General features: G+C 47.3%; 8 protein-coding genes across 8 annotated transcripts; 4 read left to right on the plus strand and 4 right to left on the minus strand.

Moving 5' to 3' along the window:
- Window positions 1-13: 13 nt before the first annotated feature.
- BDV27DRAFT_119606 (class I SAM-dependent methyltransferase) lies at window positions 14-1,159 on the minus strand. The gene is made up of 2 exons (XM_032064903.1): window positions 882-1,159; window positions 14-757 (listed from the first exon to the last, which is right to left on the minus strand). The coding sequence occupies exons 1-2, from the start codon at window positions 1,069-1,071 to the stop codon at window positions 63-65; spliced, it is 885 nt and encodes a 294-aa protein (XP_031933378.1). The 5' UTR covers window positions 1,072-1,159; the 3' UTR covers window positions 14-62.
- Window positions 1,160-2,032: 873 nt separating this feature from the next.
- BDV27DRAFT_152183 (amino acid/polyamine transporter I) lies at window positions 2,033-3,744 on the plus strand (the record flags this gene model as incomplete). Its single annotated transcript, XM_032071510.1, has 4 exons — window positions 2,033-2,172; window positions 2,233-2,489; window positions 2,558-3,319; window positions 3,374-3,744. The coding sequence occupies 4 exons, from the start codon at window positions 2,033-2,035 to the stop codon at window positions 3,742-3,744; spliced, it is 1,530 nt and encodes a 509-aa protein (XP_031933379.1).
- Window positions 3,745-5,404: 1,660 nt separating this feature from the next.
- On the plus strand, window positions 5,405-6,328 carry BDV27DRAFT_119608 (uncharacterized protein). Its single transcript, XM_032064904.1, has 2 exons — window positions 5,405-5,696; window positions 5,759-6,328. Exons 1-2 carry the CDS (start codon window positions 5,561-5,563, stop codon window positions 6,121-6,123), a joined length of 501 nt encoding a protein of 166 aa, XP_031933380.1. The 5' UTR covers window positions 5,405-5,560; the 3' UTR covers window positions 6,124-6,328.
- Window positions 6,329-6,332: 4 nt separating this feature from the next.
- Window positions 6,333-7,434, minus strand: BDV27DRAFT_119609 (glutathione S-transferase; the record flags this gene model as incomplete). The annotated part of the gene is made up of 4 exons (XM_032064905.1): window positions 7,271-7,434; window positions 7,140-7,216; window positions 6,671-7,087; window positions 6,333-6,597 (listed from the first exon to the last, which is right to left on the minus strand). Coding segments are annotated over exons 1-4 (791 nt in total), but the record flags the coding sequence as incomplete, so codon positions are not given.
- Window positions 7,435-7,717: 283 nt separating this feature from the next.
- On the minus strand, window positions 7,718-8,266 carry BDV27DRAFT_152186 (Endoribonuclease L-PSP/chorismate mutase-like protein; the record flags this gene model as incomplete). Its single annotated transcript, XM_032071511.1, has 3 exons — window positions 7,718-7,831; window positions 7,899-8,048; window positions 8,108-8,266. The coding sequence occupies 3 exons, from the start codon at window positions 8,264-8,266 to the stop codon at window positions 7,718-7,720; spliced, it is 423 nt and encodes a 140-aa protein (XP_031933382.1).
- Window positions 8,267-8,915: 649 nt separating this feature from the next.
- On the minus strand, window positions 8,916-10,205 carry BDV27DRAFT_119610 (ketopantoate reductase family protein). The gene has a single exon (XM_032064906.1). The coding sequence runs from the start codon at window positions 10,016-10,018 to the stop codon at window positions 8,987-8,989; it is 1,032 nt and encodes a 343-aa protein (XP_031933383.1). The 5' UTR covers window positions 10,019-10,205; the 3' UTR covers window positions 8,916-8,986.
- A 169-nt stretch (window positions 10,206-10,374) lies between these two features.
- On the plus strand, window positions 10,375-12,258 carry BDV27DRAFT_119611 (uncharacterized protein). Its single transcript, XM_032064907.1, has 4 exons — window positions 10,375-10,423; window positions 10,474-10,708; window positions 10,764-11,326; window positions 11,378-12,258. The coding sequence occupies exons 2-4, from the start codon at window positions 10,685-10,687 to the stop codon at window positions 12,201-12,203; spliced, it is 1,413 nt and encodes a 470-aa protein (XP_031933384.1). The 5' UTR covers window positions 10,375-10,423; window positions 10,474-10,684; the 3' UTR covers window positions 12,204-12,258.
- Window positions 12,259-12,627: 369 nt separating this feature from the next.
- Window positions 12,628-13,887, plus strand: BDV27DRAFT_140499 (alpha-hydroxy acid oxidase; the record flags this gene model as incomplete). Its single annotated transcript, XM_032069664.1, has 3 exons — window positions 12,628-12,700; window positions 12,777-13,660; window positions 13,735-13,887. The coding sequence occupies 3 exons, from the start codon at window positions 12,628-12,630 to the stop codon at window positions 13,885-13,887; spliced, it is 1,110 nt and encodes a 369-aa protein (XP_031933385.1).
- Window positions 13,888-14,317: the final 430 nt, after the last annotated feature.

Genomic DNA, 14,317 nt, shown 5'->3' on the forward strand with positions numbered 1-14,317 from the left:
GCTAATAGCAGACTTCAATCACAATAAAAGCGACCTGTATAACGATCTCCAAAGCTAAACTATTAGTTTCTCTCTGCAATAGCTAGCAAGTGATCCGCGTTGCCTAATAGCGTTTCATCGTCAACAAACTGCATCACAACATCTACCCAACGCTCGTACACGTCCGGCAATAGATCGCACAGCTTCCCGGCCAATCCTCCCCCGAGAAATCCTTCGCAAGTTACAATCCGGGACAAAGCAAGCCCGATATTATCCTGAGTCCTCAATAGCCCATCAACCGTCCGAAACAATTTCCTTATATGCTCCGCATTCGTATGATACGAAGCCATGGAAGGATTTCGGGTGTACCTCCCTGAAGCAAGATACTCGCGATAAAAACCATCGAACTCCTTCGCAAGACGAGCCGGATCCCGTTGGGCGATATCCCTTAAGTGCGCATATTGGGTGACGAATGCGACCGCGAGAATCCCGTTGCCACGAAGCATAGAAGCACAAGCACGGAGAACGTGTGTACGTTCAGATTCTTCGAGAAGGTGGTACATTGGGCCCTGGCAGAGAATCAAATCATAGGTGGATGTCGTGAAGACGCTTCTTGGATGTTCTTCCTTGGGATACACCTGAATGGTTCGTGCATCGGCTTCGACAATGGCGTCGAGGGTCACACCAGATTCGCCGGCGAAGGTCTTAGCTAGCTCAAGCTCCGATCTGGAGATATCGGCCAGCGTGACTGAGTGGCCTTTTCGTGCCAGCTCGACAGCTAGATAGCCGCATTTTGTCAGTGTAAGCTTTCTTACGGTAGCTTCCCCGCTCTTCACACACATATTGGGCAGAAGCAATGAATGCTTCAAAAAGAATGGTCATGAGCAATAGCATAGGCTTACCGTATCGGCCTGTTCCCCCGCCTAGATCCAAAATTCTCAATGGTTGGTCATGTCGCTGTCGTAGCTGCTCTAGACACTGATTAATTACCCTCAGCGAAACGGAGAATTCGAGGCGGCAAGCATTTAGTCGATTGTGCTCTAGAGCCGCGTTTTGGTTATACCACTCAGCAACTACTTGCGTATCGGTCATTGTATAGTGTATCTTGACCTTTGCGGCACTTGGATGAGGACACCAGGGTAAGGATTTGGCTTTATAGAATGAAGACGTAGGAATAGGCACCTTCTGTCGGCCGCCTCTTCTAAGGTGAACGAGATCTGCATGCACCGAACATGATTTATACCTCTTTCACCACCATTAGCTGACATCTGAGGTCAGCTGTCATCTAACGGGGCGCTTCTCGTATTCGTTACCGGGATCTCCGCCGTGTTAAATGCCTCATAATGTTCGTAGCATGCGTGCCTTGCTACTCCACTCTACATGAGAAGTTGGCTGGGTGTATCCCTCGGACGTTACATTCGATGCTTGACAAAGTAAACCAGGAGTCAGGGAGATCTGGAGGTATTCGCCATGGAGGGAGCCGCACGTCCATACTTGTTGCCGCTGACAACCATTTGTCAGCTAAGTACATAGCTCAAAGCTACCCAGAAGTTCGATTTTGGAAGCATTTCATGCGAAAATATGATAGCCAAATCAGTACATATACCACACCTCAATCGAGCTCGGTTTCTTTCGCCAGCAAAGATTCACGATCAGATAAGATCCCATTGACGGATTTTTTATCTTCCCCAATCGCAAGACCCCTGAAGGACCCGATTGGTACTGCGGATCCACTTAGTAGCCATGGCAGACTCCATAATGTGGCATCGTCGCTTCTTCCCAGCCAATTGACTGAGCTTTGGATATCGCAGCTTCAGCTGACCCCTCATAGAAAGGGCAAAAGCGCAGGTACACCGGGTGGATGAGGAAAAGACGCCAATCTGGAATGTCACAAACTCAATTCGGATATTTTCTTTCACCCTTTTTCCAAAATACTCCCTCGTTTTCCTCCCCCCCCCCCCACGAAACCAAAAACAGTAATATCCTTCGTTTCGCCCTTTATTGTGCATTCCTATCCTGTTCTCACATTACTCCTTGGGGTTACCACACAGCAATGCGATCTCGTCGGCCGAGTGGCGCAAGCGCTTGTGAGCGCCAACCCCTGTGGGCAAGGCCAGATGAACTGGAGGAGAACAATAACAAAGACTTCAACAATAAACGCCACCTGGGTCTATTCTCGACGGCCCTACTCCTGTAGGGAATACATTGTTTCTTTCATCCTGCTGTCGATCTCGGAAACTGAGTGCGATGCAGGACTAACCGCATGATCGGCGCCGCCATCTTCTCCGTACCATCTTCCATCTTTCTCAGCGTCGGCAGTGTGGGTGCAGCACTTTCGCTATGGGTGGTGGGAATCTTCCTGACCTTCTGCGGGTTTTACATCTACCTGGAACTGGGGTGTCTAATGCCGCGCACTGGTGGGGAGAAAGTGTACTTTGATACGGCATATCCTCGCCCTTACCGTCTCGCTAGCACGCTTTACGCGTTCTATGTGCTATTTGGATTCCCGGGTATGGTCCTTGTACTCAACGTCTTCCGGAAAAATCTGGAAACGTACTAATATTCCTTAACCATATAGGCCTGGCCAGTATTGTAGTCGCCGATAACACCCTCCTTGCGTTCAATATCGCTGCCAGTGAGGCTGGGCAGCGACTGGCTGCGGTTGGAATAATGGCCTTGGTCGCAGCATGCCTTTCTATATCCCGCGAATGGAGCGTACGAATTGTCAACTCGTTAAGCTTACTAAAGCTTGCGACCTTCCTGTTGATTCTTGCAACCGCGTTTGCCATCCTTGTGGGAGTGCTTCCAAGAAATGCTGATACCGGTGCCAATTTTCGCCAGCCATTCGCTGGTTCTTCGACCACGGTATATGATTACACTGTCTCGCTTTTCAAAGTACTAGAATCTTTCCTGGGTTGGAACAGTGCAGGCATGGTGTTAGGGGAGGTCAAGAACCCTCGGAGGACCCTCAAGGCGGCCGGTCTGCTCGGGGTCAGCTCAGTTGGCATACTCTATCTGCTAATCAATGTCTCTTATTTTATTGTCGCTACACCGGATGATATTAGCCGGGCCGGTGTGCAGCTGGTCGCCCGACTTCTGGGCAACGTTTTCGGGAGCGCAGCCTCGCGTGTCACCGCGGCTATGGTAGCTCTCTCCACCTTTGGCAGTATGATCTCCACGGCATTCGCAGTCACACGGGTAATCCGGGAACTCGCAGTGGAAGGAATCGTTCCCGCGGCTAGTATTCTGTCCAAGACGTCCAAGTCCGGTAACCCAGCCACAGCGACATCGGTGTTTATGTTCGGGCCTTCGGTAGTGGCAGTCTTACTCTTACCCTTTGGTAGGCTGGTTAAAATCAAGAAGTGAATTGTGCATGTGCTAACATTCGAAACAGGGGATGCTTATGCCTTTCTACTAGATGTGAACCAGTATTTCCTGGTGATGATATACGGTGCTGTCGTGGTAGCTCTTTTCATCATCCGACAACACGTCCCATCTGCCGAGTACCCATTCCGCGTGTGGACTTGGGTACCATATCTCTTTCTCGCTTGTCAAGTTTTCCTACTGCTCTCCCCTCTTGCATCTCCCAGTGGGGCTGGCGACACCAATTTGCCCTTCTGGCTTGCCCCTTCTGTGTCCTTCTTGGTGATCGGACTCGGCGTTATGTACTGGCGACTGAAGTCGTTCGTCGCCCCTGTAGGGGACGAACCATTCTGGAACCGACAGGATAATCCTCAGTCATATGGTTCCGTGGCCGCGTCATAATTTGGCACAGCCACGAGGACTAAGACATACCGGAATACGGTTCACTATCCATCATAGACGAATATACTAGAATAGAGCCGATTTTATCGTACAGGAATGCCCCACTGGTCCTTTCAGGGGCTTATTTGACTTGTAAAATTGGTCTCTGCCTCCCCATCATTCGGCCGTGACCGTCGTAGGTTGGCCCCTTAAATGGAATTTCTCTCTGGCGAAAAGAGTTCCTGAGATCTACTCATCAGGTATGTTTCTTAATTTTCTCGGGTAGTAGATGGAAGCCCTCAGGTAGGGTACCTCATTGGAATGGAGGAATATGTTGATGGCTTCTACCGATTGAGTCATTCGTAGCGCATGGAAGATCATCCCCTGTGCATGCGGTACCATGGGTCTATGTTCAGGAGGACTACTTTAGCTATCACCTTTTCAGGGTGTGCGTTGAGCTAGAAAGCCTACATGTTATGGTTTCATGGAGTAGGGCAATTGAACAACCAGAAGTTGGGTTGTACAGTATGGAAGGCCTAGTACGTTGGACTATTGAAGTAGTTCACATGTGCGCCCCATTGTCTCACCTAGCGGAACCCAGCAATTTATACATTGCTTCATTGGTCAGACACAGCTTGGTATGGCGTAGAAGCTTTGTACAAGCTTTCGATTCTCATCACAGCCTAGCAGTTGAGCCGCCTGTGGGATAATCCAGGTTATTGGCTCCACTTGCCCGAAGTAGTCAAACTTTCGATATCAAATATGGTAGCCTAAATGGTAAGGAATGCTCATACCTGCCGGAACCTGACCTATCTAAGGGTACGTTCCTTTCGTGGAGAGACAGCGGGGGGGAAGACGGCGCAGGGGCTGAACAACTGAGGCAGAGACAAATGCGTGATTATTCTTCCATCATGTAGTGCATATCTATCCATAAAAAGCACCCCTCCCTTGTTGGAGTCCACGAGCGATGATCACTTGCCTATTTTCCTGTCGTTCCTGGCCTCCCACAGTTCTACTTTTATCACTATTGGGCGTTTTTTTGGTGCCTATCCTATGTAAACCTTCGTGATAGAAAGAAAATTGAGACATGATCGTCCTATACATCGCCACTTAATTGCTAGTATTCTTAATATCTTTGACTTTGTTCGGTGGCAGTGCTCAACAATTTTTCCGACGGGATTGACCTCATAGGTACAGCAACAAGAACATTCATGATATCACGGCCCGACGTCGGAACTCGTCCGTACAAACCCATGGTGGATAATCGGGCATACCGAGTCTTCAGCGAGTGCCGAAACGTGGAAGGGCTTCTGGGAAGATAAGAATAGAAACGCCGGATCGGCTAATGATCGACAACCGTTTGATGTCACGTCGGGTCTTCGCCTTCTTTTAGGGAAAAGTTCCGTCTCAGGGCTCGGAAGTTGTGATGCCGTTTGGATCCGATCGATGGAATGTTGTTCTTTCATTGGGCGTTACTCGGAGCTCCCCGCAAGGGTTTTTTTTTCCCCGAGATTTTATTCATTTTGATTCCTGGATTTTTGAAAGAATGTCGGGATCTGACCCACTTCACTTATATTGACACCCTATTAAGACTTGCCATGGATAAAACATGTCTCACTTCTTCTCCACTATCTGGATATTTTAGGAGACTTCGAGATTGAAGTCTTAAACCATCGTAGCTTAAACGTCAGAGATATAGATTAACGACCGTGATATAAAAGGCCACTGGGATTCCTAGCTACAATCTCCTCATCATCAACAAAATCTCTCTAAATTACAAGCCATACCAAGCAGATCCTCTTTTATAACTAAATTTCTACCTCTCAACACATTCAAAATGAAGTTCTCCGTTGCTGCTTTTGCCTCCCTTCTCTCGGTCGTCAGCGCTGCTGCTGTCCCTTCCAACAACACTGCACTCCCCGCGGCCTTCACTCTGGTCGCTGATGGCGGCAGAACCGCTCTGACTGATGGCCGTAAGTCCTCTTTTAATTAAAATCCAAGGTTCCGTGAACAATCACTCATAATTTTTATCTAGAGTACGTCTACGTCGGCGGTGACGCTACAGACGGCAAGGAGATCCTCATCCTGCGCTCCGCCGCCAACGGCATGGTCTCCTTCACCTCCAAGGACGGTGTCCCCACTGCCTTCCAGAACCTCTACATCGTGGAGAAGGACGTGACCCCCGTCTCACTCACTATCCCTCACTCTGGTGCTATTCCCGAGAACGGCAACATGAACGGCTTCGGGCAGAATGCCCAGGGCTACTTCACCAACAATGGTCGCCCCTGGTTCTCTGTTGATGTTGGCGACGCTCCCTCCAAGCAGGTCTACTGGTACGGTGGCCACAATGCTGAGTATTACGGTCTCAACCTGTGGGTCAAGGAGTGCAAAGGCTGCTAAGTGCGGTCTGTCGCATTGTAAATATCGATTCCGTCCTACATATTCTTGTGGATTTCGTTCACGGGGTGTTTTCTTTTGATGTGGCTTTTTAAGGTCTGGAAACCTTTAATCAGTTCTGCTTTGTACTCGATACCCGGGACTTTGTATAAATAGTTAGCATGTTACAAGTTCTGTTTTATCAAATTTACAGTTTTTATTACTATCACCGTTCCTCCATATGGTCTAGTATCTAGCTCAGTTAAACCTCTTCTCAGCAACGCTGAAAGTCCAACCCTCTGAAAACGTGCCACATTGAACATCATCCCGGTCGTGGAAGATATCATCATAGTGGGCGATACGCGTCTCCGGTATTTCTGCCTGTCGGTAATAGTTATGCGCCAGTCTCTGCATAGTGGGGTTGTTCCACATGGTCTCCATCCAGGCCAACGCAGCAGGACTGGCCGTGTCAAGGGGAAGGTTGTAGGTGCGGAAACGCTGCGGGATTCATTCAGCATCAATTTCTAATTCAAACAATACAAATACTGTGAAAGGCAAGGAATATACATACCCATAGAACAGGCCAAAAGAAGGCATCAGCGATACTAAACGAACCAAACAAGAATCCCTCATCCTTCTCGTTCAATTCGGCCAAACGAGCTGTGGTCATACGTCTCGCATTATCCCAGATAACGAGAAGCCGCTCGATCTCCTTCTTTGCCTGCTCGGACACGGGGACATTCCCCGTATACCGGGCAATGAAGTTCGTACCGTAATGATTTCTCAATGTCGAGAACCCCGAGTGCATCTCGGCTGCTGCGCTGCGCGCCAATGCTCTGAGCTGTCGGTCGCGCGGCCAGAGATTGAGTTCGGGATTGGACTCGGCCAGGAACTCGCAGATGGCTAGTGAGTCATTGAGACGGATGTTTTGGCCTAGTGAGCGACATTCTAGTAATGGGACTAGGCCCGTGTGGGAGACCTTTTTGACCTGTTTTTGTTAGTTTCTTCGCTACGAGGAGTGTTGGGGGTATGTCATATACCTCGGATAAGTGGATGATCTGGGCTGTGTAAGGGATGTTAAAATACTCGAGGACTGTTTCTACGCGGGATGTCCAGCCTGTAATATCACATCGTTAGTATATGGTGCGGTAAGAAGGGTGATGTTTCATACTGGAGTATCTCGTATGTGTTCCAATGAGATGGTAGTCAGGCTGCTGCGTTTGTTCGGTCATTGTGAACTGCTGAACGTTACTAATGGAAGAACGGTTGGTTCGATACTTTGTCGTTACATCGAGGAGAGAGATTTATATATAATGGTTTCTCTGCAACGCGCGGAGTGGGGTGATGAGTCATTCCTCGTATTCCAGACTGTCCACTACAAGATAGGTTTCAGATGCTTATAATATCAAGACTATCCATGATTGTCACGTGAAAATATTTGGAAAACGTTACAAGGAGACCATATTCCTTTTATCTCGTCATTGCTCTAGGTCAAAACACAATTCTTGGTGCTGGGGTATATAGTACTAGTTACAAGTGAAGCACTGAAGCTGAATTAGCCACCTTCTATAATAGAGTTACATAGTTATCAGAGACAGGTTCATGAGATAACTGTTATTTATATAACTGCAGACAATAAGCGTTCCTTCTGATCACCCTTGACAGCTGCGATGCACTCAATCTCAACGTCGGTCCCTAGGGGTAGCTCCTTGACACAGACACAGGTCCGGGCCTTCGATATTTTGTCAACACTAGCTGATCTGACAAGCGCCACTATAGAGTAAGGAATCCCAACTAACCGGCATTGGATCTGAAAAGAAGGTCGTATATACTTCATTCATAGGCCCGAAGTCACCCATATTCGTGAGGTAGATGTTACACTTAACAATATTTTCCAAGCTTGACCCTCCAGCCAGGAGGATCGAGTTGATATTTGATAATATTTGCTTCTGTAGCAGTATATTCAGCAAATGTATGGCCATGTTGATTGGTTATGTCTTGAACTCACAGTCCGTTCCTGGACTGGACCTTCTACCAGGAGCCCTGTCTCCGGGTCGCAGCCTATCTGACCTGAGCAAAATATGATATTTTCAAAACGGATTGCCTGGGACAGGAAGGTAGGAGGTGTTGGTGCTTTCGTTGTATGGATAGCCCTTGGAATCGACATTTTGGGAAGACCACGTCTTTCTTTATCTGGGAAGAGAAGAGGGATTTATTTTGGTGGGTGTTCAAAAGCCACTTGGGTGTGTATTTAGAATCTCTCTACAACAAGCCAGGGTATATATCTGTCATATGTCAATGCATGAGTAAGTCTTTTGTTAGTAATGCCATTTATGGTGATGTGGCGTGTGGCTTACTGTTACGGACGCCCAACCTATCCGAGAATATTGTACCCTGGGAAAGTACATTGAATGCCTGGTAAGACCAGGTACATTCCTGTGGGGCATAACTTTAATCAGAAGAATCTCTACACCTCTTCTCCAATGGAATGAGCCATGTGGGTAGCCCCACTCTCACATAACTAATATAACACTGACTAGTTAACTAGTTAACTTAGGTAACCTAACCTCCAAAATAGTTGTGATTGGAGACTATACGATTACCGAGTGACTAATGCTCTGTTGGTTATGAATGACTAGAATCATGAAGTAATGACCTTTCCGAAGAAAAATGGCCAGACTGTGTAGGAACGATAGACGGAGAGCCATCTAAGTGGCGCTCGGAAGTCTTAGAGCCCAAGAGCCTCTGGCTGCTTACAATAGAATGATTTGATATTGAAATATTTGTATAGTCACTAGAAGGATATTGATAAACTCATACACCTTAATGAATTCCTAGTCCACACTTGGCCATCTTTCGACCTCAAGCTTAGGCAGTTATTTTCCACCTAGTTGCTCTTCGCAAGTATGAGTTCTGCCAGAAATGCATTTGTAGGGCAATTAATGCCCAGTTCGGCGCCACGTCTGACGACCCAACCATTAATAAACTGGATCTCAGTTCCTCTGCCCTTCCGAACATCCTCGCGCATACTGCTGGAATTGCTGGCTGTCTTCAAAACGGTATTTACCAGAGCACTCTTTAGTGAACAGAAACTAAATTGTCTCTGCTCTGCAGGGAGGTGTTGAAGTTCCGGCAGATGGTTGAAGACAGCCGAGATCTCTTCCAGAAGACGATGCCATGTGGGTATAAGCATTTTGTTCTCCGTAATCTCGCCGTTGCGTACATCAAGTAATGCCGTTAATGGGTTAATCACACAATTAGCCGCCAATTTCAGCAGTTGGGCTTTCAGTAGATCCGTCCAACCTAGCTCTGCGCATTGAAGTGCAGCAGATCGCAGAAGGGTATCTAAAATAAACCTAGTTCCCGGCGCTGCTTCGTTGCGGTTCTCGCAATCCACTACCCCAACTACAGCTGAACCATCGGTACCAGAAAGTACAGCTTCAAATGGTGACCTCAGATACGCACCGTGGCGCATAATCCCAAGTACATATGTTGGTCTTGTGAGCGGATCGGGGAACAGCTTCTCGTTCAGGGTTTCAACCTGGCCGAGGCCATTTTGGAAAAGACATATAGTTGAATGAGGTCCCAGTCGATGCTTAATCGGTTCAAGGGCAGATAGAGTTCCTGATGCCTTGACTGTCACGATCAGACAGCATATCTGGTCGTTCGAAGTTGAGCACCAATCCCCATCTATTCGTTCCACTTCGAATCCCGAGCTTTTCTCTTGCACACCACCTTCGCCAACTTGAAGCTTTATTTTCCGATCTCTGTATTCAAAATCTTGACACAAACTTTCGCGGTGTAGGAGGAGATTGACAGGGGGTGGTGCAGAAAGGCATCGAAGAGTGTGCGCAATGAATGATCCAATACTCCCAAGGCCAAGAATATATATCGGATAGGGCTGCTCGAAGCCTGTCATATTGAATTGGAGCCGGTATAGACTATGACTCTCATGCTTTTGAGAGTTTGCCGTCCACCTTTAAACGGAGTATCAAGTACTGCCTCGCGCGCACCTGAGGGACCCCCTGGTGAATCATCTTCAGTGCTAGTTCAGTGAGGCCAGAAGCATACTCCGTAGTGGGAACGGAGTTCTCTGCGGAACCAAGGATCCACCATGTTTCTAGTGGGATAAATTAGTACGCATAGATCACCGATCGCTTAGTAGCGGATATTGCCACCGCAGTCACGTGAAATCATTGTTCTCGGATCAACTCATCGGGTCCCACGTAATTATTCCGTCGGAAAAGTGCAAATAATACTCAATGGGTTCTCAGCAGACAAGTCGTCCTGCTCAAGAGGACAGTGCGGTGGCAGACCAGAAGCGGCACGTATCCCGTATCCTCTTACTTCCTAGGTTGCTCTGACAACTCAAAGGTTGCGTAATCGCCTGTCTCAGCAGGCTTATCGGAAGCGACAAACTGCGTACATACATGAGCTGGAGAGGCGACTCGAAAACGCTAGTAAGACAGAAAATGAAAGGATCATACAGCTAGAAGAGGAAAATACTTTTCTCCGCAAGAGGCTCAGCACGTTCATTGGCAAACTAGAAAGTGCCCATGCATCTCTTAGGGCGCTTTCCCAGCAGATGAATGCGGCCTTGGGACCCGATGTATGCTATGTTCAGTCTCCAAAACGGTGGCTTCAGGGAAGCTCATATCTCACAGGCCAACTTATCGGAAGCTGATGCCCCAGCAGTCTCTGGGCTTTCTCAACCCCCGGAACCGCCAGCTCAGAGAACATCATCTGGGCTGTATCATCACTTAGACCCTGCTTCCCCAACTGCACCTTGTCAGTGGTCTTCGTTATTGCCAATTTCCTCAAGTACTGTGGATCAGAACTTGGATGTAGATGTATCTTTTAACAACAATCTGGGGCATGATGCAAGTGAACAGCAATTTGAAGAAGCACCTCTCAATATACCACACACTGAGCCAATTCAATCGAACTTCGATGCCACAGGTATCCAAGGAAATAATTCAGAGCTCAATATCCTATCCAATAATGTCTCAATGTCCAATGTTTCGATCCATGGTGTTCCGGGAGTGTGGTCGTATAACTATCAGATGGGGCCTTCAACATATCGAACAGCAATGTCCAACGTTTCCAGCGTCGGAAAAGTGTTCCATATCTCCAACTCTGCATTTTCAGACCACATAAATATTCTACATCGTTGCGTACAAAGCAAGTCGCGGCTTTTGAATTGTTCTGATTCACAAACCCGGAACCTGTATGTTGAAAATGTTCCAAGCTACATAATTACGCTAACGGATATCAACAGACCTAAGGTCCACCTCTCTGTTTCTCTCATGCTGTCTTTGTTCAACAGTATCTATCGGCCTCTTGCAATGTCATGGTACACACCAACCAAGTTCTACTACCACATCACTAGTCTGACCATGTGGCAACTAAATCCCACTCGCGAGCTCTACATGCAGCTGCCCATGCGATACCGGCCTTCGGCACTGCAGCTTTCAGAGAGTTATCCACCCATCATTGACTGGTGTCCGTTTCCTTCAATCCGAGATCGGCTCATAATGCTGCATGCTGCCAACTCGAACATCGACCAGATCATATGCGACATCGCAACAGCATACGTTATCGAAACCGACATTTCCACCATTATCCAACTTGACCGACCGACATTTGGATATATCCGAGTCTGGGATCTTATTCAAGCGATGGACGAACCTACAGATTGTCTGTCCAGTAATGCCCCCGAAAGCCTTGCTACCACCAACCTGGCAGCCTACCAAGCGGAAATCAGCAGTATAGAGCAAGAGACAGATTTCCAGGAAGTCAGTTTGCCTGCTCCAAGCATGGAAGCTTTATTTCAGACAGACAAGTATGCTCGTCTTGCATTCAAAGAGCTTCGCATGGACGATGGCGTCGCTCGATTCAAGTTAGACCCGTTGTTATTTGAGAAATACCCAGAGTTGTATGAGCCGGGTGATACCATCGTTGCAACAGGGTTAGCTGTCAGACCAGCGCATCTGACTTCTATCCCTACGCCGAGGGCTGTCGAGCAATCTACTTTGAGGATCTATAATAATTTTGCAGATTGGTGCTTTAATATGATTTCTTCCAATAGCATTATGCATAGTTGATGTTGTCCGTTGACCACAGTCTAAATGCAAGATTCTTGTATTTTCCCGATGCTAGTTCTCAATAAATGTGCGATATTTTAGAAAATATCTATACTTTCACCACGAGTTTTAGTCAGCTCTATGGTCTTCTTTTCACAAATGAAAATAATGATAAAAAAAAAAATTTACCCCCTTCGAAGTGTCTCCACCCATGTCCCCACACGAAACTCTAATCACTAAGCCAGGCATTACTAAGATATAATCAATAGTTAGTGAGTTAAGCAATTATCAAAGCAACTTAGTAACAAATGAATGAGTAGAGGACTCCAAAAGTCTCGGGCTATTGCCCGTGGGGAGTGTTGCTTGTGACAAAACCCACCGGCACTAGAAATATCAAAGAGTCTCTCATGATCCCGTCATTGTACATACCTAGAGTATTCCAAAAATGACTGAAAAGATCCTTTCAATCTCTGACCTCGAAGCTGCTGCTTCGAAAGTATTACCAACTTCGGTACGAGGTAAGTTCTTTCTTTTGACCCGTCACCGACTTACTCGGATTATCTGACGAACGGACTTATATTTTTCTCCTGCCAGAGTTCTACAACTCCGGTGCGACAGGACAAGTTACAGTCCGTGACAACTCTTTAGCGTTTCGAAAATATCGCTTGCTACCAAGGGTCCTGAGAGATGTTTCGAGGGTTAGCACCGAAATTCCTCTATGGGGGAGAAACATCGCCTTTCCTCTCTGTGTGTCTCCAGCCGGCATACAAGCGATGGCCCACCCGGACGGGGAACTGGCGACAAGCAGAGCGTGCGCTAAAATGAACGTTAACATGGGCGTTTCGTCCTTCAGCAATCATTCTGTCGAGGACATTGTCGCAGCAGGCATGGCTGTCGGGCCGGTTCATCATGTCATGCAGCTTTATTCCATGAAGGATCGGAAAACGGAAGAAGGCATTATTCGACGCGCTGAAGCAGCTGGCTGCAAGGCGGTTTTTCTCACGGCGGATAGCCCTGTACTAGGATTCCGCTACAATGAATGGAGGAGTGGGTTCCAACCGCCCTCCGGGATAGGATATCCCATGCTGAACAAGTCTCCCGATGATATTGCCCGACAATCCCACGATGATGGATTCAAGTCGTTTAATTCAGACTCTCATTCTTGGACTAAAGAGATTTCATGGTTGCGGAGCGTGACAAATATGGAAATTTGGATCAAGGGAGTGCTCACCCCAGAGGATGTGGAACTGGCAGTTGAATATAACTGTGATGGGGTCATCGTTAGCAATCATGGGGGCCGGCAATTGGATGAGACACCAGCAACTATTGATGTACTCCAAGCTTGTGCCCAAGCAGCGAAAGGGCGAATCCGAATCCACGTTGATGGAGGAATCAGATCTGGTGCTGATATTTTCAAAGCATTGGCTCTGGGAGCAGAATGTTGCTGGGTTGGTCGACCTGCACTCTGGGGGTTGGCGGTAAGTCTTCCCTCCTCTGGTCTCTCACCGTGGGGAACATAATTGACAGATCCTCTTCTTTCTTTTTTGATTAGTATAACGGCGAACAAGGAGTTGAATTAATGCTCAGGATCCTATATGAAGAGTTCAGAAGATGTATGCAGCTGGTAGGATGTACGTCGGTTTCCGAGATCAGTCCAGCTAATCTTGGGGTCATCCGAGGTGAAGGACCGTTGGCAAGGTTGTAAATTCTGGCAGCCCTTTCTCAAACTTGATCTACAACATAGAGTTAGCTCATAAAGATCATTTTCTCTCCTTCTAGAGCCATCAATTATGCGCGTCAAGTACTTATCTGGGCAGATATAATAGATACCTTTGGGCCAGCGTAGATATCAGCTTTCGTTTCCTTGCCTTTTAACCAGATTCTCATAATTCGTATAGTTAACTGCCGAGAATGCAGGATTTAGATGCCCTTCACTACGTGGCTTCTGTTTCAGCAGATGTCTCAAGTATAAGATAGGTCTGGATATGCTCAGTTACTACTCCCTACGACCAGAAGAGGTACCGCATGACTTCGTAGCTAAGAAGGTTACGTGACTGCAGTGCCCAGAAAATCAAATGAAACTATTCAAAATACCAAAGCATCACCATTGGCATAAGAGTGAATTAATTACATTG

Source organism: Aspergillus caelatus (genome assembly GCF_009193585.1).
Source record: "Aspergillus caelatus strain CBS 763.97 unplaced genomic scaffold BDV27scaffold_4, whole genome shotgun sequence".
Lineage (NCBI taxonomy): Eukaryota > Fungi > Ascomycota > Eurotiomycetes > Eurotiales > Aspergillaceae > Aspergillus > Aspergillus caelatus.